The 25,403-nt window shown below is 45.1% G+C and overlaps 2 protein-coding genes across 4 annotated transcripts; one reads left to right on the forward strand and one right to left on the reverse strand.

Moving 5' to 3' along the window:
• Positions 1–45: 45 nt before the first annotated feature.
• On the reverse strand, positions 46–15,114 carry bcl3 (BCL3 transcription coactivator). Its single transcript, XM_047040314.1, is given in 10 exon segments — positions 46–1,063; positions 1,328–1,430; positions 1,739–1,906; positions 2,555–2,632; positions 2,767–2,855; positions 3,392–3,434; positions 3,436–3,606; positions 7,867–7,975; positions 13,363–13,453; positions 14,056–15,114. Coding segments are annotated over 10 exon segments (2,028 nt in total). The 5' UTR covers positions 14,723–15,114; the 3' UTR covers positions 46–554.
• On the forward strand, positions 14,380–25,383 carry cblc (Cbl proto-oncogene C, E3 ubiquitin protein ligase). 3 transcript variants are annotated; one of them, XM_047040365.1, is made up of 13 exons: positions 14,380–14,459; positions 17,561–18,184; positions 20,234–20,380; positions 20,615–20,771; positions 21,325–21,446; positions 21,536–21,673; positions 21,821–21,908; positions 22,278–22,409; positions 23,240–23,404; positions 23,544–23,696; positions 23,806–23,864; positions 24,414–24,580; positions 24,904–25,383. In XM_047040365.1, exons 2-13 carry the CDS (start codon positions 17,817–17,819, stop codon positions 25,035–25,037), a joined length of 1,830 nt encoding a protein of 609 aa, XP_046896321.1. In that variant the 5' UTR covers positions 14,380–14,459; positions 17,561–17,816; the 3' UTR covers positions 25,038–25,383. The 3 variants fall into 3 exon arrangements, with proteins under 3 accessions (XP_046896321.1, XP_046896313.1, XP_046896305.1); XM_047040357.1 differs by lacking the exon at positions 14,380–14,459 and adding an exon at positions 16,933–17,323; XM_047040349.1 differs by lacking the exon at positions 14,380–14,459 and adding an exon at positions 16,933–17,255.
• Positions 25,384–25,403: the final 20 nt, after the last annotated feature.

Below are 25,403 nucleotides of genomic sequence, written 5' to 3' on the forward strand. Positions count from 1 at the left end.
CCAATCACACAGCCTCGTTCAAATTCAATGAAAATAGGCCAACTCAACTGTGTAGAAAAATATTTATTTCACATCATTAAATGAAAAACTCGTGAACATGGTTTTAGACAAAAAGTTATCAAAACTGTTACAAATTCACTTGTCAGGGAATCCATGAACAATACAGATTTAGCTACAGACATGCAGTCCACACACACACAAACACACACACACACACAAACGCACACCCACACACACATAGAGTGAACTGTGCAATGAGTTGTGCAGAAAGATTTTTAAAAAGGTCTCACAACCAACATTAATGCAGCTATTTGTAAACCTCTGACACAGTCATGTTTGTTCTTAATCAATCGCATTGATCAGATTGATAACAGCACAACTTGCATTGTATTGTGGGGGTCCACAATACAATGCAACATCGTCCTTCTAGAAAATGCTCTGAACATTCTGTTCACCCACTACAGTGCATACCCTATCAGGTCACCCTTTCAAACATTCGACATTGAAACAACTACGTTTACTGCATTAAGACAGCAAAAGCACAAGCTTCCCTATCAACTGTCACCTTTGCCCCCACTGCTAATGCTCAGGGTGGAGGCTAATGATTGGTCACTACAACGGCTGAGGGGCCGTGATTCGCCAGTAGAGGTTTGGGAGGCAGGGCAGAAGCCTGCTTGGGTAGGGAGTAGGATAAAGGAGCTCTCAGAGTAGTAGTGACCCTGGGCAACAGGTTGGTAGTAGACTGGGTGATCTGGCATCAGAGCCCGAATGGCAGAGTCACCCACGGGTGAATGGTTCAAAGAAGAGAGGTAGAGAGGGACAGGATAGGCCCTTCCCTGAGGCAGGAAGTCAGCTACGGCCATGTTGCTGAAACCCATCCTAACTGGCTGAGGCTCTCTCTCCGGGATCTCCATGGGTGACAGGGGGCCTGATGAGCTGTCGGTTGATTGGCTGTGAGGGAAAGATGTGGGAGGAACCCTGGGGTGCTGTGCAGCACTGCGGTGGGAGGGAAGGGGCGTGGTTGACCGTGATCCTCGGGTGCCGTAATTGGGTGACAGGGAACCTAGAGGAGTAGGAGTGGTTGGTTTATTCTAGGTTGCAAATAATGTTTTTTTAAACATGTGTGTTTACATTTACATTTATCAGACGCTCTTATCCAGAGCAACTTACAGGAAGTACAGGGACACCCCCCTCCCCCCCAAGTAGGGTGAAGTGCCTTGCCCAAAGACACAACGTCATTTGGCACAGCCGGGAATCGAACTGGCAACCTTCTGATTATTAGCCCGATTCCCTAACCGCTCAGCCACCTGACTCCCCATGTTCTCACCGGTTAATCTGTGGGGTGAGCTCCTTGGAGGCGAGGCAGAAGCACTCTGCTGCTCTTGAGTTTTGGGCAGCTTTGAGCCCTTGCCTCGCAACACATCTGTTACCTGGTGGAGTAACAGAGGTCGAGAGTCAGAACACGCCACGGAAAACGCCATGTGATCTCTGTATCTCTGACCTATACGAGAGCAGCTGTGGGAAAACCCATAAATCCCAGTCTGTTAGGCTTAGTGATGTAAATGGTGTTCTGATTAACCACTAGAGGGCAGGAGACAACCAGAGCACGGATGTTGAATTCCATCTTTAGCCAACCAATGTATGACGACTAAACACCCCTCCCAAACACACTTACTTTTTCACTCTCTCTGGTCCTCTCTCTATCTCAACCCCCTCCCCCAATCTCTCTGTCTCTCACCCGTTTATTCTTGGCCACCATGACGGGGGTGTCGTTGTGGTAGTTTTTGAGGCTGCTGTCTGCCCCGTTCTTCATCAGGAGACGAACCGTGTCCACCTGGCCTCGGCCACAGGCCACGTGCAGGGCTGTGTTCCCACTGTACGACTGGCTGTTGACATCACAGGCATTCTGAGAGAGAGAGAGAGAGAGAGAGAGAGAGAGAGAGAGAGAGAGAGAGAGAGAGAGAGAGAGAGAGAAAGAGGGGGGAAGGAGAGAGAGAGTGAGTGAGAGAGGGGGGGGGGGAGAGTGAGAGAGAGACCGAGAGAGAGAGGGGGGGGGGAAGGGACAGAGAGAGGGGGGGAGGGAGAGATAGAGAGTGAGAGAGAGAAAGAGGGGGGGGCAGGGAGAGAGAGAGTGAGAGAGAAAGAGAGAGAGAGAGAGAGAGAGAGAGAGAGAGAGAGAGAGAGAGAGAGAGAGAGAGAGAGAGAGAGAAAGAGAGAGATGTAGGGAAGAGGGATGTGAGAGACAGGAAGATCAGATCATTGTTGATATCGACGATGATGATCCAAAGACGAGGTCCAAGATTTCTTATCATCAAACAGAAGCTTTAGTTAAACATCTAGTCCATTTCTTGTAAATCAGCAACTAACCAGAAATGAAAAAGAAACCTAAGAAAACTAGGGTGGAGCCAGTACAAGACCATAGACAACTTAACTTCTGGTGAAAAGGCTATTCCCGTAGAATAACTGAGTCACATACAATTTTACACACACACAAAGGCACATTTAGAAACACACAGACACAGACACAAACACAAACACACACAAACAGTCATACCTCAATAAGGAAGTGGACCATGTCAGCATTATTGCTTTCCACAGCATGCATGAGAGGACTCTGACCACTCTTGTTGTCCTGTTGACAGAGAGGAGCACAAGTAGTGAGTGTGCGTGTTGTGAGCTAAAACAGAGAAACCCCCAAAAACAAACAGAGAATTACTATGGAAGGACAGGAGCGCTGATGCATTGTGGGGCAGAAGAGGGACTGACCATAGCATTGATGCTGGCCCCAGCATCCAGAAGATGTCTGGCCAGCTCCATGTGACCCCCCTGCACGGCCAGGTGTAGAGGAGTCAGCCCTGGGACGAGGAGAGGCGAGGAGAGGACAGAGGAGTAGAGGTGAAGGGTAAGCAGAGGAACTGTAGCTGGGGACTTCCACACCGATATGCCTGCCATTATCATCACTAACAGTGTCGGAGGAAAGTCCAGTTTGGACATCGACAAGCTGACTATAAAGCTTTCTCTTTTGTATTGCGGAGTCGCACGCACACATACACACACACACACACACACGCACACACACACACACACACACAAACACAAACACACATTCATATGTACACACACAAAATAACACTTTTGCATAAACACTGTGCACAAATAATAGCTTCCACTTTAAGGTGGGTGGTGTTTTTACGGGTTATCTGCAGGTTATCTGCAGCTGGAGTAAAGAGAAATCCATGCTGTCATGCCCAGACATGTCTTCATCGCAAAAGTCAAATACCAAAGACAATAACATGACCTCAGCTTACAATCAATACGCTAAACTCCTCATTACGTTTTTACATTGATAGAGGAAAATTACACAGGGATATTATGCACTATGGAGACTTACCCTCAAAGTTTCTGATTTCCAGACAGGGTGAGGGGGAGTGGGAGGGGGGGGGCCTGGCCGAGGAGAACAGAGAGGCAGGCCTGCTGGCCGTGCTCACAGCACAGATGGAGTGATGTCTGACCGCAGCGGTCCAGAGCAGCACGGTCAGCGCCCGCACGCAGCAACGCCTCCACAAGCTTGGCCTGGTGCGTAATCACCGCCAGGTGCAGTGGGGTCTGGAGGACCAATGAGAGAGAAGGAGAGATAAGACCAATGAGAGAAGAGGAGAGATAGGATCAAAAGTAGGAAGGTGGAGGAAGAGTTGGGACTTGTATTCCTGGTAATGAAATCATTTATACATCTTCAATCTCAGACATCAGATTGGGTTGTTGAAGATAAGTTTCTGAGGTAAACAGTAGGGGTGCGGGAAAAATTCGGTTCACATTTGAATCGCGATTCAGTCTTCTAGCAATTCACATCGATTCACAAATGTAAAAAATGTATTTCTTTTAGTTTTTTTGTAACGTTATCTATTTTTATAAATATATTTTTTGTTTTTGTTTAGTTTTTATTAAAAAATAAGAATTGTGATTAAAAAAAATCGCAAACAAATCGTGAATCGATTTTTTATCTATTTGTGACCCCAAGAATCAATTCGAATCATGAGATTCCAAAAGATTACCACCCCTATAAACAGGCTCTCTCCCTGTCCATATACATATCATGGTAAACACAGACACAAAAAACCTCTTTAGCAATGCAACTTCAATTAAACAAGAGACTGATTAACTAATATATTAAATACTTAATGATAACAAAGGTACACATTTCATCGATCCAGTTAACAAATGCTGAAAACTTGATTAAACAACATTGACAAATCTGGCCTCAGTACATGGCATGTCACTCTTCCAGCTTGGTCACCAATGCACAAACCACATGGGAATTTCTCTCTTATATTTACATTTAGTTATTTAGCAGACGCTCTTATCCAGAGCGACCTTCAGTAAGTACAGGGACATTCCCCCGAGGCAAGTAGGGTGAAGTACCTTGCCCAAGGACACAGCGTCATTTGGCTCAGCCGGGAATCGAACTTGCGACCTTCAGATTAGTAGCCCGATTCCCTAAACGCTTAGCCACCTGACTCCCACATATATCAGATTTAAGAATTTTACAAAACTATTTTAGCGCTTGGACAGAAAACCTCAGAATGATCTATGATCTTTGGCTTTAGTTTCACTCTCCAGAAAGTGTGTCTGTGTCTGTGTGTAAGTTTGCAATGGCGGATTCCAGCTCAGAGATGATAAACTCTTAATCAAACAATGAGGAGAGCACCGAGTTAAATTCCTGCTCTCCCTTCCTCAAAGACTCCAATTTCCCTGAACCCTGCGTGACTCACAAACAAATCACAAAGACATACACATACAGCCATACAACAAAGTAATGCGAACTTTGAACACATAGGCACCAAGAGACAAATGCACAAACACATTTACGTTTAGTAGACGCTCTTATCCAGAGCGACTTACAGTAAGTACAGGGACATTCTCCCCGAGGCAAGTAGGGTGAAGTGCCTTGCCCAAGGACACAACGTCATATTGCGCGGCCAGGAATCGAACCGGGAACCTTCTGATTAATAGCCTGACTCCCTGACCACTCAGCCATCTGACCCCACCGAAACACACTGCGCACATTCGTGAGCAACTGCACCTACTTAAAGAGGGCAGGTCAAACCAAACCCACACCCCTAGATCACTAATCACATACAGCAAACCAAACACACACTGTAAACAAAATGTATACGTAAAACCCCTGGCACAGCTTCAGGGCCAACACTACATATTCTTCTCACAAAACACCAGAGGAAGTGAAGATTTAAAAAGTCAGAGTTACAGTAATGTATATTCTAATTAAAAGGTCTGTGCCAAGGAGTAGCTTTTATAGGCGTCCAAAAAACATTTCAGGGTTCATAGAGTTTCATGCCAGTTTCCTGTAAACCATTCCACGAACAGAACAAACTCAAGCCTAGATAAGAGAGCAGGGGTGAGAGAGAGGTAGGGAGTGTACAGTCTGTATGTGTGAAGGCCAGGGATAGTGAAAATGAGGGAGAAGGGGAGAGGAGGGGAAAGATGGGATAAGGGAGGGAAAATCCCTGCGCTCTCCCCTGCTGTTGGTCCTGGCACAGGAACATTCCTGTCAACAATGAGGAAATAGAGGAGTTTTCTTACTACAAGGAACAGACTTGGGCCCTGCTAGGGAACTTTCAGGAAACAAAAAAAAAGGGTGGATGAACAAACCCACAAAGAATGACTGTGTGCACAAGGTGTCCCAGTTGTGCAACAGAAACTAATAGAGCCTGTGGTTGAACAATGTGGTAATGACCAAAACTATCCACATTCTACTTGATTGTTTCTCTGATAAAAACCAAGAAACGACGAATTTAAAAGTCATTTTCATTACCCAACTGAGACCACAGATATAGACTCCCTCCAAATACTAGGTGAGATTGGCTCTGCTTGAGAGATTGAGCGAGCGACTCGAGCGTCTCAAGGGAAAGTCCCTGACTCTACCCTATAACCTCAGCACAAGGTATGTTGAGAAACAGCCCAGAGCAAAAGAGAGGGGGGTCATGTGATTTCTCGGAACGAGGATACCACATACACGCACACATAAAAAACTATAAAAGCCTCGCTTCAACACACAAACACACTGCATGTCTCGAGCATGCACAGTTCTCCCTCCCTCTCTCACTCCCTCTCTCTCAATCTCTTTTGTAAAATACTGCCCTGTGTAGGGCAAACCAAGGGAGGGAATGTAGATGATGTGATGTAGATCAGTGTGGTCATTGTGTGTGTGTGTGTGCGTGTGAGAGAGAGAGAGGGTAGGGGGGCGTAGCAGCAGCCTCTACTGTCAGAGCTGAGTGCTAACCAAACATCGCAGTAGAGGCCAGGTCAATGTGGGAGGCTCATACAGCTGTTTGAATGTGAGCAGCTTCAGTCTCCAGCGACACGAGCTGCACACGTGTGTGCTGTCAACTGCCACCTGGAATTCGTTTCATGTGAATAAGCGTCTTGCACAGGAATTTCATTTTCAATTAGTCAATAACGTTGGGAAACGTGCTACATCCTGTCACTTTACAGTAAGTGTCATGAAACTGGCATAGCAATATTGGTCAACTTTGTTCCTGCCAGATAGTCTCTTCTGGACTCTCCAGGGCTGTCCCATTACTGGCACTGTCACATGACCTGACAGTCCCTGTCACAGCCGGTCCCAGACTTAAGCTTGCGCAAGACAATTGGTCCTTGTTCTAAATAATGAAACCGCCCTATCTGATAGGCAAATCATTGTGGCGAGCTCAACGTCTCAAAAGCTTGTTCTGAAAATCTCCCCTCTAGGTAGTTCACAGGGCACCAATCTGTATGCAGACAGGATATATCAGAAATGTATCTGCACCACACCTCAGTCCCAGCCTGTGGTGAGAAAAACACAACAAACGGTACAGGCACACTTAAGACGCTTATTCTGGTAAGTGAGCAGAATGGAGTTGAAACCTGGGTTTGGCTTAGTCCCAAGTGTGTAAGGCAGCTCTCAGAATGCGTTCTGTGTCATGGTCATGGCTTCACAAACAGGAAGAGGAAAGGTGGATGAGGTAGGACTAAAAAAGGGAGGTGTTAGAGGGGAAGGGGCGCTGGAAACAGATAAAACGAATGTGAAAGTGTCAGGAAAGGAAAACAGGGAAGTCCTGGATTGGGAAAGTGCACATGCAGACTATGGAGTTCAAAAACGGTTTACTGAAGATCTGGATAGGCAGGAAAAGCAATTAAATACATGGGTAATATTCACTTCATGAACGTCTTTCCCCTCATTCCAATCACCACTTTTTGAAGACCTATCCCTCTACCCACCACCCCCTACCCCCACCACCCACCACCATCATCACACACACACACACACACACACGCACACACACACACATGGTCTAGAATGTGCAGTAGGATATAAAGAGTCTACAGAGTAAACAGTCTTATCAAAAGTCCAGCTAAAAGTACCCACTCCAACCACAACAGATGTGTGTGTGTATGTTTGTGACTACACGTGTGTGTGTGTGATGTGTATGTTTGTGACCACACGTGTGTGTGTGTATGTTTGTGACTTTTGGGAAGTACAGGTGGACTAACCAGGAACAGTGAATTCCACTTTCATGTAGCCAGCGTAGGCGTTTGGGGTGTGCATATTTGAAAGTTTAGCAAGGCTAGTACTAGGAAATGAAGGACTTCCTGTTTCTCAGTTTTCCTTGTTATAGTTCGCTCTGAAGCAAGCTAGGGGTTGTGTGTGATCATACTGTATATGCATGTGGATATAACATAGAACAAGAATATAGGAGGACAGTGCAAATAACGTGTGCATGTGTGTGTGAATGCTAAGTGTGTCTGTGTGTTGGGTGTACATTGGGTTGTGTGTACCTTGTGTGTGTGTATGATGCGCGTGTCTCTCACCTGTCTGAGGTTGTTGTAGGTGTCCAGATCTTTGTGAGCCAGTGTGAGGAGATGAATGAGTCTGTAGACCAACCCCTCCTCTCCTTTCACCACAGCGATATGAAGAGCTCTGTAAACCCCAATACACACACACACATCAACCCATAGCAGAAACCTACACAGAGACTATGGCATTCATACACAAGTCTATTCAAGTCTTTTCGACTTGAATAGACTTAAACGTGTCTATGCACAAAATGACACAGTGGAATGACTGTTTCTGTGACACACAGTGACTCGGCAGATTATTGACTAAGTCGACCTCACAGTCACCTAACTGACACTACGCCAAAGGTGAAAACGGGTTCAGCATCTTCATTGAACAATTTCAAACCTTGTGTTTTTATGAACTGAGGCATTTCTCTGACCTATGACCCTAATCTCAGCCTGACAGTTAGGTCTGTAGATAAGATATTTCATATCATCGTTTGTTTTTTCAGTAGAAGCTGCTTCCAGTAACAGCTACTTTGGTTTGATGTCATTTCCTGTTATCAGTTACAATGTTAAACTGAAAGGTTGTGAAGGACAATCACCATTAAAAGTATCACATCAGGCCGTCTCTCTTCTGTTCAGTTTAAACGTACCATTTGCCAATGCATACCTCACATACATAAACTGACACATATATTATTTTCTGTTTCAGGGCAGGAAATTGAGCGACTTATTGGTTGAACAATTTTTGATACATTTACGAGAAACTCTAGTCAGCATGATGATCTACTCATTTAAGATGGATTGACCTTTCCTGTCAATGGTCGGTGTTCCTTGTTTCTTTCAGAAAATCATTCATCACAGGACTATGTGTGTCATGATAAGATTGGCACATATTTGTCCCCTCCCCTTTTCTTACAACCAGTTTAATCCCTTGCATATCCTTTTAGGTCTAATCAAAGTAAGAATTCACAAGCTCCTGTAACTGTCAGAGAATCTTGGCTTGCACCCTGAACCAACACAAGTAGAAAATGTAAACATCTTTGGTAGAGACCCTGAGGGTAGTGAGTTTAGTGATTCAGATTTGTTTCTCCAGAGAAAGTCAGCCACAGAAACATAATTTACTGCTTCAACTAAAGGTGCAGAAGAAATACCACATTATTTAGGCTGTTTTAGAGACAAGCACAAGCAGAAAGGGCTTCATCAGGAGGAATTGCGTGTCAACCAGAACTTTGATGCAATCAATGCTATACTTTCACATTGCGCATTTTGATACATCACACCATAAATACAGATCAGATTAGTTCAAACCAAGGTTTTAATACACACATACACCAGGTACCCTCAAGTCTTGTGCATTTGCCGTGAGACTAATGCATTTCATCAATTTCTCACGTTCTCACGCAACATCTTGTATTTATCATGAATTTCAATCATTGCTCATGCTGAGATATAAGGGATAACCTGTGCCGCGATGTATACAGCACGGACAAAGTGCATAACAGACCATTATCTGTTTCTTCATCCTAAGTTGATAGCATAATAACACGCAAATAGCAAACTTTGAAACAGCAACTCCTACGAACGTCACATATTTTGATTAGATTGGGGAAATACAAATAGAGGAGGAACATGGGCCCAAACAAAAATTCAAATGATGACCAATTTAGGACAACTTAAAATACAAGTCACAATACGATCAAACAGCATCCAAAAGTAGAACATCTATCTGACCATGAGCACTGGTTATTTCCCCTTTCTCGTAAACAAGACCTTTACCACTCATCACAAATCTTCCTAACGAAATTGAATAAGGCCATTTCTCCACTGCTGTTCAATCAGAATCTGAATCTAAATCAGAGTTTAATTGCCAAGTCAGTGTACACAAACAAGGAATTTACTGTGGTGGGCAAACAGCTCGTATCACCAGCCCATGTGACCGATGCCACTATGGGGCCCTGGAGCAAGGCACGTCAAGCCCATAGTGCTTCAGCTCAGCATAGCTGTGTCTGATTTAATGTGTGTCCCTCATTCATTTGTGTGAATTAGTCCCGAGGGATAAAGACAAACTTAGAATCAATACTCTCTGATATTCTTTTATAAACTGTGCATCATCACAATTCATAATTGGTCCTATACATCTTGTAACTCTACTGTAAATACAGTGAGCAGGTTTGATTGAATACGTAACACTCCTGGATGACTAGAAGCCAAAGGTGTTGTCCAACACATAGCCAGCTTAACTGTGCACATTGCTCTCTCTCTCACTGTCACTGTCTCTGTCACTGTCTCTCTCTGTCTCTCTCTGTCTCTCTCTGTCTCTCTCTCTCTCTCTTTCTCTCTCTCTCTCTCTCTCAACCCCTCCGTACATCTCAGTCTCTGACTATCTCCCTTGTTGTCGATCTCTCAAGATGAAACTGTTCTCTCGCCTGTTCCTGGAAGTGGGGCAGACCGCAGTCCCAGCTAACCCCAGTCACACTGACGCAGGGGCCCCCAGCCACAGCAGAGAGACAGACAGAGAGAGAGAGAGAGAGAGAGAGAGAGAGAGAGAGAGAGAGAGAGAGAGAGAGAGAGAGAGAGAGAGAGAGAGAGAGAGAGAGAGAGAGAGAGAGAGAGAGATAGATAGATAGATAGAGAGAGACAGAGAGAGACAGAGAGAGAGAGAGAGAGAGAGAGAGAGGGACAGAGAGAGAGGGACAGAGAGGTAGAGATTGAGAGGGAGAGAGAGAGGGTCACAGAATGAAAGAGAGTGAGACAAAGAAAGACAAAGAAAGACAAAGAGAGGTATAGAGTGTGCGTGTGAGTGTGTAAGAGAGAGAGTTTACCATGTGCAAACCCAAACTAAACATCCCCTGTGGCCAGAGGACCAGCTGAGAGAAGCGGTGACATGAATACAGGAAGGGTAAACAAAACAGCATTGCTGACTGCATAGGCGTTGTCAGAACTTGGGCATGCATGGTACGAAAATCTTAGAAACAATGAGAGTGAGAGAGAGATTTACAAGGTGGGAGTTTGAGAAAATTACAAAAAAGAGAGACACAATGGGCGAGAGGGAGAGACGGAGGGAGATGGGAGAGAGAGAGAGAGAGAGAGTCAAAGCGGTAAATGAGGAAGTGGGGAGCGGATGTTTGGGTTTTTGAGCCCATTCATTTAAAAACAGTGAGAAAAAAAGAAAAGAAAAAAGGAGAAGCAGATAGACAGAAACACCTGAGGAAACCGCAGTCACACAACTGAGGCGCACGCTCGCAGGTTTTCCCGAAACTAAGGGGCTCAGAGGCGCTGAGAACTGAGGATCAGCACGCCATTGACGTAAGAGCAGTCACACGGGGACACACACACAGACTTGTACTCTCACTGAGGACGGGGTAAGGGGGGCTGTGAACGTATATTTCTGCTGAACTCTTAGATCCTCTTAGACACACCACAATGCAACAAGCAGGTACAAGCCTGGGAAATGTTCAACCACTTTGACAGAGTGGCGTGAATTCTTGAGAATAAAGCCTCGGGTGAAAAAACCCTTATCTAGGCGTTGCATCAGCAAGATAAAATAAAGCCTTGTTTGCGTAGTTTATGATGTATGACGCAACTGTAGGCTAAATCAAAGTATCTTCTGCAGCAGGCAGACGCGTCCCACCAGATGCAGAGGGCATGTTTTCCACACTGGCCATTCTGCTGTACAGGTGGCTTGGTGAAGTGTTGGTCATTTCAGTGCTATTCCCCAGGCCACACACCAAATGTATGATAACAGACCTCTTCAAACTCTATCTGGACTCATAACTTAATCTAAGGGTACCATGCACATCACTCATCTCTCCTGCCCTGGCCCCCCAATGGTGGAACCAGCTCTCCATCTCCATCAGGGACACTGACTGTCTCTCCACCTTCAAGAAAAGGCTCAAGACGCACTTGTTCAGGGTGTACAACGGCACTTAGGAATGCTTGGCTGGACCTGATGTTAGTTTCCTTCAGGATCACAATGACTCTTATTGAGAGACTTGTTGCTCTTGTAGGTTAGTTATAACGAAGTGAACTCTTAACTCTTGTACTCGCTGTGAAAAATGTTACTGTTGATTGTTCTTCTACAGGTACAGTCTTGCACTTTTTGGGGTTTGTGTTGTTTTAATTTGTAACTTGTGTTTTAATTTGTAATTTGTAACTGCATGCTCTTATGGGTCTTCCCTTTGGCACTTGTTTAGTTTTTCACAATGTATGCTTCATGTTTTTGGCTGCTTGCAATGTTTGGAACTATATGATCAGTGACCTATGCTCTTTTGTAAAGCTCTCTCTTGGAAGTCGCTTTGGATAAAAGCGTCTGCTAAATGCATAAATGTACATGTCATCTGTTGTACTGGCAAAATGTACCTGTTTGTGATGTTGCAATTTGAAATATGATGTTTTTGGTTTACTGTGTCACACAGACTGTTCCTTTGACTTTACCTACTATGATACTGCTAGAATTGTGCACTTAGTCATTGACTATTGGCTGTCCTTTCAAAATGTTATTTAGAATTTTGCCTGTAGCTCAATTACTGCAATACAGCCAAGCTAAAGAGTGGGCTTGACATTTTCAGGTCTCCAGCCACAGTCATGTGTTTCTGTTCTCGAGATGCAAATATCAGCAGCAAACAGCAGTGAAACTACAGAAACATGAGACTAGGATGATATTCCTGGACAGATTGTGATTTCAGTCATGTGAGTGTGTTTGTTTGTACCATCCTGTTGGTTCAAGAGGGGGGGAGGATGACATCACCCATCCATGAAGTCAGGGGTTTGATGTCACAGTGAGTTCGTGAGCGCCCCACCCCACCCCTACACAAAACAGGTGGTTTGACTGACCAGCCCACACACTGTCTCTCCACATGACTCTTACACCACACACTTACTCACTCAATCAGTTCATCCAACCAACACATTACACACAAATACACACAATGACAACAGGTCACGGTGTTCCCGTGAAAATATCCAAGTTCTCCAAAACATCCTATGAAAGTTTCTCAGAGCAGCAGAACATGGTTCTATGAATCACTGCAGACCTAGACCCATACCCCCACCACCAGCAAACACCAAAGAATGTACGGGGTGTCTACACACTACCTTCTTCATAACACACACCCATCTAACTCTCACAGCTCACACACACCACATTCCAACCTAACCCAGCCTACTCCACAACAAATACACACCCCCGCACACACACACATGACTTCCACTTCACACAAACACACATGCAAACACCTGTAAAGTACCACCTCCTATTACAGCCAATCGCAGACAAATCGCCATAGGGATCGAATGAATGAAGTGGGTCGGTTACAGAGTGACTTCTATACACTGGAGTGAACATTTACCAAGATATTTACTGTAGAATACTTCATTCTAAGACACAACATGGGGTGGTCATGATTTTATCTTTCGAAAGGACTACAAGACATGTGGTATCTCAGAGAGCTACCATCTCAAGCTACCATCTCCTGAAGGAAACTGGGACACACAGAAACGTCAGTTTAAAAACACAAAACGTACGTGTCGCCATCCTCGTCTGGGTGTGTTGCCAGGGCAACATCCTCCAGCAGCTGTTGGGTCTGGGGGGGGAAGACATAGACCGAGTACCCATCTGGGTGAGAGAGAGAGAGAGAGAGAGAGAGAGAGAGAGAGAGAGAGAGAGAGAGAGAGAGAGAGAGAGAGAGAGAGAGAGAGAGAGAGAGAGAGAGAGATTGAGAGAGAGAGATTGAGAGACATGGAGATTTGAGTTGGATTAACATGGCCATGAACATTTTCTTCAGCCAAAGAGAAAATTTATTAAAAGCAAAGAAACCTGGCACATCTATGGATCCTGAATATCCATGTCAGTGACTATGACTTGCATTTGGCATAAAATGTGACTTAAACTCAATTCGTTGTTATGCAGATCACAGAAAACGCTGACTAAACAGATTTGTCAACCCACCACTGAATTTACCACAGGGTTGACAAACCAGAAACCAAGATTCCCAACAAACACACACTTAGGCCTACACACAGATATGCACAGACTGCACATCTTCATAACTATTTTTATTTTTTGTTTTTTAATATTATTACTCTACTTTAGCCTTACTCGTCATCTTTTTGTCATGGCGACCATCATTCATCATGCACGTGATCAACATGTTAGGATTTTAAACAAAATCTCTGTCAACAGAAAACGTTTACATGTCACATCAGACACTCACTTACAGTAAGAATTGACGGCATGATGACCATTTGATTTATTTTCTGTTTCCTCAAAACCGCCTGCGAGGTGCCGTGGTGGCATCGATAATGCACAACCTTTGCTTTCCTGGTGTTCTCCTTTGAGAACCCGTCGAATATGAAGATTATTTAGTTCGGTTTCTTTCTCTCGTGACAAGTGGTCTCCCCGACTAAATGAAGAATGCGATTGTCCCGGGACGTCTCGTGCAGGAAACGGACGCTTCCTGAAGGGAAGATTTGAAGGGGACTTCTCAAGATTCCGTCTGTGTGCTGCACCAGTCTCTCCGGAGGACACGGTATATTTTGGGGAACTCGGAGACTTTGGCGAAGGACCCTGTGCCACAGGCTCGTGTTCGAAATGCTCCAAGAAAGTCGGCTTCCCCATGTCCGTAAGTGGTATCACTACCTGAGAACCGTTAGGATATTCCGGTGACGCTGCAATGGTTGCTCTGTAGTCCCGATTGTTCACCGATGCCGTTGGTAGAGAAGTTTGCGCCTCCAACGACACCTCGGTAGAGACACGACTGTTCCCGTTGCAATCTTTTATGTTCTGTGTCCTGTCCTCCACGCCTCCGCGATGCCGCGTCGTAGTGCGCAAATCGAGGGGCACTGTCGGCACATTGTTAGCGTCCATTGTCATGACCCCCGGCATGAACACTCAAATGGACAGGTGAATTTCAGCTGCGATTGGAAATAGCCTACGATAGAATTGACCTACAAGCCCCATGTCATACAGCCTACAGTCCAACGCAAAATATTTGAATGAAGAATTAAGTTTCATGATTTAAAATCCAGATCCTTGATTCCTAGCTTACTGATCACAAATGTCATAATAATTGTCTGTCAAGAAATGTTGGAAACTAGCCAACATCAAATCGAAAGTGCCCTAGGCACAACATTACACAAACCAATTTTTGCACAATTATTCCTTAAACACCTTATGTTATAGCCTAGCTAAAATGGGTGACCGCACGAGCAGTGTCAGCAGTTAAATGCTCCTGTTTTATTGTAGCCTTGCCTATCAAGCAGTCCTTTTAATCTCACCCCCCCCCCCCCCCCCCCCCCCCCTCTGCCTCTCTCTCGCTCTCGCTCTCTCATTCATACAAATTAGGAAGTGAAGTAGGGCTTTCCCCGAATTAACTCTTTAGGTTCTTACGAACACTCCAACTGCATTCTATATAAAAAGTAAACCACACACACTTCAGGCGTCAATTAATATAGCAGTATGACGTATTTTGAACACACGTTCACTTTTACATTATGCAGCTTCCAACATTATAGGATAGGCCTGTACTATGTTAGCCTACGATATGTACAGTATATGCTCTGAACTGCATTGAACCCAATTATCAGACTTTCCATGTGATTTCTACAAATTACTTGGTTATTTTATCCATTTATTTTTTGGGGAACGAAGGCTTTCAGTGTCCATGTCACTCAGCACGGTCTCTTGTCTAACCTTAAAACAGACTTGCCCCACCTGCTCCAAACCAAACATGGGAAAGACCCCCAACCCCTCCCCCCGCCCCCCCTCCCCCCGCCTCACCCCCACAGCTTCCATCTCATTCCCCTCCACCCATAGACCACCCCCTGTGTTTAGTTACTTGGGTCAATTTGGGACTTTCCTCTAAACAGTGGTGGTGCAGTAGCCAACGGAAAAACAAGCTTGGGTTTAAAGTCCCTAAAACACCCTGCAAATTTGACTTGACACCTTGTGCAACTGCTGTAGGCTGGAGCGTGATGGCTTTAACATGCTTTAACATGAGTGCTGGTGGAACATCTCCAGCAATTATAGCCAAACACATTGTTTCATTTGTTGCTTTTCTTTTTGGCCATAATCAAACCTTTCTTAATGTCTGAAATGCATGTCTGAAATGCTTCCGAAGGCTTTGTTGAAGTCCCCATTTGCATGGAAAATCCACACATACTCAGAAACTAAAACACACGCGCACACACACACAAATACAGTCCAGTAAGTATGTTATGATGTTGCAGGCCTTTCAGATGGCCTATGATATGTTGTCATAGATAACTGAATGGTAAACTCTCAGTTTGTCACAATGGGCTAGAAATGTGAGTTATGATGAACGCTGGTCTTATTGCCAGGGAGGTGATGGGTGATCTCCTTAGTTACAGGTGTCTTGGAAAGAGGTAGGGGGGCAGAGTTCAATGCGACCTTGAAGTGGTATCATTAGAAACATGCAGCTAAATGAAAAGTCACTTTCAGAGGAGTGGGAGAAAAGCAAATGTGTGTTAGAGTCTCCATCCGGTGGTTGAACAGTTGTATTACAAGGAACAACATAAATACAACTGTTTCCTTTGTATACCACTGGTGGGCAGTTGAGACCACACAAATCAAAGCATGACTTTACGAGAAACACTTTCAGTGGAAGCACATGAAGAGTAACTGTTCGGATCTCAATCTAAAGTGCAGCGTTATCCTGAGTTGATAAACACTGAATAGTAAATAACGTAAGGTGGGAATGGGAGTTAATTGATATAGTATATAAATTGTGGCTGCTGTTGAAGACCATGGAAACACATAGAAACAACTAGGTTTGAAAAGAGTTTGTCTTATAATGGAGTATAAAGGAGAGGAAAAGAGAAAGGGCTAAAGAAGACAAGCGATAAAAAGGAGTGAGGAGGGGAAGGGAGTGGAAAAATCTGAAGGGGAGAAGAAGAGAAGCATTGAAAGGAAAGGATAGAGAGAAGTGAAGAAGATGGCCCTTTTGTCCACAGTGCAATGACTCTAAATGTGCTGTCACTCAGTGGTCTAAATGTGTCTGCACTATATATCCTTCATCCTCCCTTTTCATTCACTCTCTGCCCATAATCTCTCTCTGCTCTTAAACCTACATCAGGCCCTCTATCTCTCTTTCCCTGCCTTGACAGCACAAAGAAAACAAACCTGTTTGTCTGGCTACAACCCCGGAAACTCATAAAAGAGAGAGAGAGATAGAGCAAGAGAGAGGAAGACAAAATGTAAGAGAGGGGGGGCTTTCAGGATTGACAAGAATAGAGGACGGCTGTGTTTTTGCTGGGTTACAACTCTGAGCAGAGCTGACTGGCGTAGCCCACGCCTCAGTGACTATTCCGAGGTACATTTGAATGTTACAGATGCGAGGGAGAGTGTTACACCATACGCAAGCTGCGCAACAGTGGCCTGGGCATGCAGGCATAAAGCGGTGAGTAGGAGAGAGTGGACAGAATGGAGAGTAGATTGAGAGAGGGGAATCAAGATTGTTCAGTGACAGTGAGTGGTTTGTTTTCTCTCCTTCTCTTGCCTCCCTTACTCTGTCGCTCTTCTTTCCTCTTGATTCTTTGAAAATAGAGAGAGGAGAGGCTGTTTTGTTGAAAACATTTTGAAACCTTCCCTGTAAATATTTTGCTAATTTATTTGAATGACATGGGAGATTTGCGTGGTTTGACTGGGCCAAGGCAGATTGAGGGTCTGAGGCCTTGCTGATGCATGACTTTCTCTGTCCCTTAGGTTTAGCCTTGCGCTTTGTCTTCTACACTTCGAAATGTTATGGGATTACTCTCTGGATTAAGGCTCTCTGGGGACACATTTCTCCGGCACGTTTCCCCAGACAGACAGACAGAGACTCTCCCTTGACCCCTCCCTCATACAGCTGTCACAGGAAGACAGCAGACGGACAGACACAAACAGATCGGCAGAAAGGCGGACTGACACCTCTCAACTTGTCTTCAGGACTGCCACCAGGCCGCACAGCTTCGCGTAGCCGATGGCGACAGTGGAGAGCGAGTCAGGGTCTTCGCAGCCTTCTTCCAGCAGCGATCGCCAGCTTGTGAACAAGGCCCTGAAGAGGCTAGATAAACTAAACGGGCTGTGCACCAACCCTAGGCTGGCCTTGAGGAACAGCCCACCTTACCTTCCTGAGCTGGTCTCAGAGACTTCCACGCTGCTCTCCCAGATTTGGGAGCCCTACCGGGGGACAGCGGGGGCTGGGGCCACAGGAGGGCAAGAGTCACTGGGGGACGAGACAGACTACCTCAGGGTCCACGTCAGACAACTGCTGGATAAGACAGACCGAGCCATCCTGCTCTTTAAAGAAGGACGGGATAAGATGTTCGTGGAGACTTCCAACTACAGGTGAGGAGTTTTAGCGCACATGGTTAAAATGAAGTCGCTGAAGTCGAATTGGTGTCGTGGGTCGTATCAGATCAAACCTTCAAAAATAGCTTGAGGGGAAATTCTGGGGATTTCTCCCAAAGCACAACGGTGTACTTGTTTGCTAAATTGCAACAACAAAAAAGGGCTTTTGAAAAAGTTTGAGTTTGTTGGAAAATGCTTAACTTTTTGGGGGGTGCTTCTGAAGAATTCCTATGTGGTGGGCAGATTTCTTTGGATAAATGATCCATCTGTGGGGTCGCACAGAGAGGTGACACATCCCAGGTGTCCAATGCAGCCCAGTTACCATGACACCGACAGCGGCTGTGTCCCAACACACTCTCTGACCTTGTTTTCAGCCTTGCTGAATAAACAAATCTTTTATCGTTTTGTGTTAAATGTACATAAAAAAGAGAGTTTTATGAGGTATGCATTGGAACATTATTCTAGCTTGCTGAATTGTATGTTCACTGTGTACATTCAATAAAAAGACATGTAAGAGACCAAGTAAAGTAAGTCTACAATTTCACCAGCTAGCAACCATCGCAGTTCATCTTCAGTATAGCTCAAAAGAAGATATGTTGACAGCCCCTAGTTTCCATAATCTTTGTTAATTTGGCGTTTGTTGAGTTATTTTGTTTTGTCAAAGACGTGAGGTTATCTGTGTGTAATTGTTCTTCAGGTGTTTTTTTTTAGAAAGGATAAAGAAGTTTTTCTGTTTAGAGCAAGAGGCCTGTCCTGTAAAGACTACTAATGTGCAAAACAGAAAATGGGCCAAACCTGAAGCTTTCTGATGCTAAATCAGGCAACGGCAGCCAGTTTGCCAAACACAAAAGAAGGTTCCAGAGGAGGATAGGTGTTTTATATGGCAAACAGACGCTACATTTGCTCAACATAATAGCAACAACAAAAAAAGAAACTGGTGATTTTTATAGCCCATCATCAAGTTTTTGCAGGTCTCCGATAACTGAACATTGAAAACAGAAAATCTTAGGTTGTCCTCTTCTCCATCTAAGGAGAAGGGGAGTCAGATGGCTGAGCGGTGAGGGAGTTGGGCTGGTAATCAGAAGGTTGCCGGATCGATTCCCCGCTGTGCCAAAATGACCCTGTGTCCTTGGGCAAGGCACGTCACCCTACTTGCCTCGGGGGAATGTCCCTGTACTTACTGTCAGTCGTTCTGGATAAGAGTGTCTGCTAAATGTAAATACTTTGTTGTTTTTTTGTGGTGATTTTTCTTGTTTGCCTTCACAAATAAGATACGTGTAGATACATTAAAGCTGTTTTACGTCACCTGTTTGGGATTAACTTGTGAGGCGATAACTTGTATGGGAGAACAGGAGACTGGAAGGCTGCAGTATGTTTGTGCTGACAATAATGATCATGATAGCATACCTCAGTTCTCAGTAATGTTGATGAAAGCTGGTGGCACAACATGGTATCTTAACTGTGGACAACATAGGGCAGATGGTCGCCTGGAGAAATTTACTTTTGGACTTTGCACCCAAGTGACACGGTAAAGAGGGGGAGATAAAATAGGCAGAGTAGAGGAAAGGTTTTTCGATCAGAGTACAAATGGTTTTAATTCTGACACTTCTGACACTGCCCACACAATAACACACTTATACAGACAGAACAAAACGTGCACACACAGGAACACCTTTAACCATTATTGCTTCAATTGGTCAGAAGCTAGTGGAACATTCTACCACACCAATCATCAAGGCAGGATGCACAAGACTTTAGAGCATCTTGACTTCCTGTTCATAGAAGAATATGTGTAGGCGTCAGTGTGCACGAGAAAGCAAAAGAAAGTGTGAAAAAGGTGCACAATGCATCTCTATTCCATTCATGGAAATTGCCTTTTTGTGCTTTTATTCTGGCCAAACATTGTTTTTTCTTAAACCGCAAACTAGGAGACACATACTTTTAGGTTAATACTTTTCGAAGAGCTTACAATAAATTCCTGTGGATCACTTGACTTGATCACTTGTGTGACGTGTCACTTCCTGTGTCCTATGTCCACATCTCCAGGAGGAACTTGACCAAGCTGTCCCTCCTCTTCAGTCACATGCTCTGGGAACTCCGAGCCCTGTTTCCCGGGGGCCGTTTTCAAGGCAACACCTACAGGCTGACTAAGACAGAGGCTGGAGAATTCTGGAGGCGAGCTTTCGGAAACAAGTATGTAAGCGGGGGCGGTGTAAGCGTGGTAGGTGGTGGACTGAGGTTGGACTAAGGTGGTCTGGATCCACTGGCCTGGAACAAGACATCAAAACAACATGCCCTGTGTCATCGTGGTTTCAGCTGTTTTTCTCCTCATCTGACCTGAGTCAAACTTTCTTGCTTTTCTCTTTCTTTCTCTCTCTCTCTCTCTCTCTCTCTCTCTCTCTCTCTCTCTCTCTCTCTCTCTCTCAGGTGTATAGTGCCGTGGAGCAGCTTCAAACAGCAGCTGCGTGGTGTCCACCCATTCGAGGAGGGGATGGAGGCCATGGCTCTGAAGTCCACTGTGGACCTCACCTGCAACGACCACGTCTCTGTGTTCGAGTTTGACATCTTCACGCGACTGTTCCAGGTGTGTTTGTGTCAAACACTATGATAATATATAAAATGCCCTGGACTGCATTTTTACAATTGTTTGCTTGTCTTTCTCGCACATCTGTATTTTGTGCCTTGTATGTTGTCTTGCACATTTGTTGTCTTGCACATTTGCACTTTGTCTTGGCCAGGTTGCCATTGCAAATGAGAATATGTTCTCAATCGGCTTACCTGGTTAAATAAAGGTTTTATTATTATTATTTGGGTTGGGTTGATGATGTCCCACAGTCAATCCCAATGTAGTCTGGGACCAACGGTATTTCAATATGTCCTTTTACCTTGAGAATCTACTGGGACAACTCAGTTTTTAGGGTGGCAAAGTGTTCAGTCCATGGTTACTGTAATAAGGTATTAAGTATAACTGTTTACTACTGTAATTATGCTGCAATCAGCTCTGAACCCTTTCTGAAATTCATGTACATTTCTCCTTATTCAAATCAAGACATACTGTATCTGGACATTCATAAAGGAATCTAAGCTGTAGACTATTTAGTAAAAAATGATCTTCCATGAACATCTCTTCCTCCAAGCCTTGGAGGTCTCTGCTGAGAAACTGGACCCAGCTGGCCGTGACCCACCCAGGCTACATGGCCTTCCTCACCTACGACCAGGTCAAAGGCAGACTGGGCCACTACCTGCATCGTCCAGGAAGGTGAGCAGACCGCAGACCACAGCCCAAAGAGGGGCACTGTATTTCTGATACACAGTGGAACATTGCCAGCTGTGTGTGTTTTTCTCCAGCTACATCTACCGTCTAAGCTGCACACGCATGGGACAGTGGGCTATCGGTCATGTGACCAACAACAGAGGCATCATACAGACCATCCCAGAGAATACCCCTCTCTACGAAGCTCTCATCCAGGGCTTCAGAGAGGGCTGGTGAGACAGCACACACACACAGCCTAACACACATACACACAGCCTAACACACACACACGCACACACACACACACATATACACAGCCTAACACTCACACACATCTCCACTCCTGTTCTAACGGCAGAATGTGTTTTTTTTTTACGCAGCTACCTCTACCCAGATGGGAGGGAATTGAATCCAGACCTCACCAGCCTGTGTGAACCTTCCCTGAGAAGCAGGGTCAAAGTTACAGAGGTGATAACAAGTGGTTGCCCACACTTTCACTATATCAACCATCAATGTTGTTGTATCATTTAGAATCCTCTAGGGGCTTACAACCTGCATGCGTTATGCAATTAGTATCCTGCGTGTCTGTCTGTCTAGACTGTCTGTCTGGGGGTCAGATGGCTGAGAGGTTAGAAAAATCGAGCTATTAGTCAGAAGGTTGTCGGTTCGATTCTTGACCATGCGATATGACGTGTCATTGGGCAAGACACTTCACCCTGCTTGCCTCGGGGGGAATGTCCATGTACTTCCTGTAAGTCGCTCTGGATAAGAACCATTGATAAATGACTAAATGTAATTGTCTGTCTCTCTCTCTCATCATCATTCTCTCCTCTTCAGGAACAATATGAGATCTACTGTGACATGGGGAGCACGTTCCAGCTGTGTAAGATCTGCACAGAGAGAGACAAGGACACTCGCATTCAACCCTGCGGGCACCTCCTCTGCCAAATCTGCCTCAGAGGCTGGCAGGTACGCCAGCCGGATAAGTCACAACAACAAACACATCAACTTTTTTCAAGATTCACCCACCCATTGAGTCCTGTGATGCATACTGCCATCAAACTCAAACTGTGCCACACCCAAACTCACCCAACTGTGAGTTACTGTAATGGTACTCTCGTTTGCAACACCCAAAGCGCTTATGATTTACAAGTGCCGTGGCTTTGGAAGTTCTATTACTGTATTATGTCTGCAGTAGAACTTGAGATGTTGCTGCAGAGATATGAAGACCTTTTCACTGCGCAGTGAAAGAGTTGTTGCCAGGCAGCATTGTAGTGTTCCTGAGCTTAAAGACAGATCTGGGCACCGTCTCTAATATGTGGCTTGAGACTTCCTGTGTGTGCTGAGCCACACATCCTTCTCACACAGAGCTGTCACAGTTCACCGTTGTGACACTCACCGCTACAGTTTCCACCGGGTAGCCAGGTCACACACACACACACACACATCAAGACACACTTTAGTACACACTCTCTATGATCAAGGGACACAGCAAGAAGGTTACCGACATCCACTTACTTTGTAGAAAGAGAGAGAGAGAGAGAGAGAGAGAGAGAGAGAGAGAGAGAGAGAGAGAGAGATGAACAATGTGAATGGATGCAGATACACAATTGGATATGCTTCACTATGTCTTAACCACAAATAAATCAGTTGACTTACTGTAAAGGATCTTATTATGCAAATTGCTCACATACAGCACGCACACGCTAATCCACGCACATTTCTTGTAGTAAGCAGGTGTGGACGTGTGTGTTTGCTCGTGCGCGTGAGTGCGTGCGTAATGGCTCTTCCTGTTGCAGAAGTCCGATGGCCACACCTGTCCGTACTGCCGTTGTGACATCAGAGGAATGGAATCCATATTGGTCGAGCCCTACCTGCCCAGTGGAGGCGTCGAGGAAGAGGAGGAGGAAGATGACTTCGAGGATGTGGAGCTGGTGATGAGACAGCTAGCCGCAATGAAAAGGGTACGCCCACGTGAGAGTGTGTGCTTATCTGACCCCTCGCTTTCAGTCTCAGCCTCGGCCTGTTCTTTCTGGGCTGACACCCTCTCTCGTCAGAACTGTGCATTCCCCCCAGACAACCTGATCTCACCTGTTCTTCCAGATGTCTAGTGAGGGCTACCAGGTCCCCGTCTCTCACCTCTCTCCGCCTCTCCTGCCCCCCAAACTGAGCGTATCCTCACCCGGGCCCTCATCACGCTCTGAGTCATGCCACCATGTGGCGGACACACCTGTGAAACATGCACACTCATGCTTCGTGAGTCTACATGCATGCTCGCCAACTGTTTTTTTTTACGTTTTACATTCTGTCACATGATGTCTAAGTGGTTCTGGTTTTCTCAAAAATGTCTGTGTGTCTCCTACAGTCCCACAGTCATGGATTGACAGGCAGAGACCTGACACATCCCAACAGTGCCACCATCAGGTAAGAGAGGGTATGAGGGTCAACAAAGTTCATACAAAAAGCAAAGCACTTACATTTAGTCATTTGGCAGACGCTCTTATCCAGAGTGACTTACAGTTAGTACAGGGACATTCCCCGAGACAAGTAAGGTGAAGTGCTTTGCCCAAGGACACAACGTCACTTGACACGGCCGGGAATCGAATTGTCGACCTTCTGATTACCAGCCCGATCCCCTAACCGCTTAGCCACCTGACTCCTTTCAATTATTGCATTAAGTAGTTGTAACGTGATGAGTTGTGTAAAGATAGACTTGAGAGAGTTGCTGCTTGCATGTCGGCAGTGGCCTAAAGGTGTTTAATAATTTTTTAATTAAATTAAATCATTGAAAGATTTCTTGAAAGGTTTGTTCTAAACACTGTTTGTTTATTTATTTATTATTATTGTTATTGATCCTGGTAAATTGAGTAAAAACATGTTCTCAAGCACAAACACACCTGAAGGGAAAACTGTAGACACTTCCTGGTTGAACTTAATGGACAGCTCATCCACATCCTGTCTCCTCCCCTTCAGATGCCAGTTGGAGGAGCTCACTAACAGCGAGGAGGACAATTCCTGGGGGGCTCAACAGCCTCGGTCACACACCTCATCTAACAGGTCAGCATTGCCTGTCTCCAGTGTGGAGGAGTCCATCTCACTGCCAGCCCAGCTGCCCTCCTCGTTTACGACCAGTGGAGAGGGTGAGTAGGAGAGGCCAGACAACAGCAAGTGGCTACATTCAATACTTCAATACAATCTTTTTTGTTAAATAAAAAGTCAGAAATGAGCTGGCTTGCATAGCAGCTTTGGAGAGCTAGATGGACGGAAGGTTGCGTTACTGTCACCTTTGTAGACCTTTCATCTCTTCACGTCTTTCCATGACACCTTGTGTTTCCATGACACCTTGTGTTACCATGACACCTTGTGTTTCCATGACACCTTGTGTTAACCATAAAGGGGACCCCAAAACTCCCTTAAATCTGCTTCTCTCCTCTCCGTCGCCTCCTTCTCTCCCTCCCTCCAGGCGGAGCAGTCTGGAATGGGCCTTCTATCCCACAGAAGAAGAAAGGGAGGCTAAATGAGAGGGGTGCGAGGACAGCTGAGCACAGGATGAAAGGCCACGAGCAGAGAGAGATGGAGAGAACCATGTCATCCTGATGGAGGTTGAGAATACCAACATCAGCTGAGCTTGGGGAAGAACTCAACCAGACCTCGGTGGGAATCAGTGATAGAAGTGGAATGAGGATGCAAAATATGATGTGTTTTTCAAGTGTGGAATTATGTAAATGTGGATATTTTAATAGGAATTGTAAGCTGCCTTTCTATGAATACTTATGACTTTGGAAACATACTACCTCATTGTTGTCCCATAATTAAACCAACTGACATCATTGACTTTTCATGACCGACTACAATGTGGGGGCCGGGCCCTTCATACCTAGATAAAGAATATTATGTTTGTCCAAGAGGAATAAAATCTGTCTAACTCAAAGCTTTTGGGTCCTCTTACCATGTACAGTATAT

This window comes from Hypomesus transpacificus, chromosome 2, assembly GCF_021917145.1.
Source record: "Hypomesus transpacificus isolate Combined female chromosome 2, fHypTra1, whole genome shotgun sequence".
Taxonomy (NCBI): Eukaryota; Metazoa; Chordata; class Actinopteri; order Osmeriformes; family Osmeridae; genus Hypomesus; species Hypomesus transpacificus.

Coding starts and splice junctions, on each gene's coding strand:
- cblc (XM_047040365.1), top strand. CDS start 17,817: ATGGCGACAGTGGAGAGCGAGTCAGGGTCTTCGCAGCCTTCTTCCAGC. Junction 20,772..21,324: donor TCTTCACGCGACTGTTCCAG/GTGTGTTTGTGT, acceptor TCTTCCTCCAAG/CCTTGGAGGTCTCTGCTGAG. Junction 21,674..21,820: donor CAGGGCTTCAGAGAGGGCTG/GTGAGACAGCAC, acceptor TTTTTTACGCAG/CTACCTCTACCCAGATGGGA.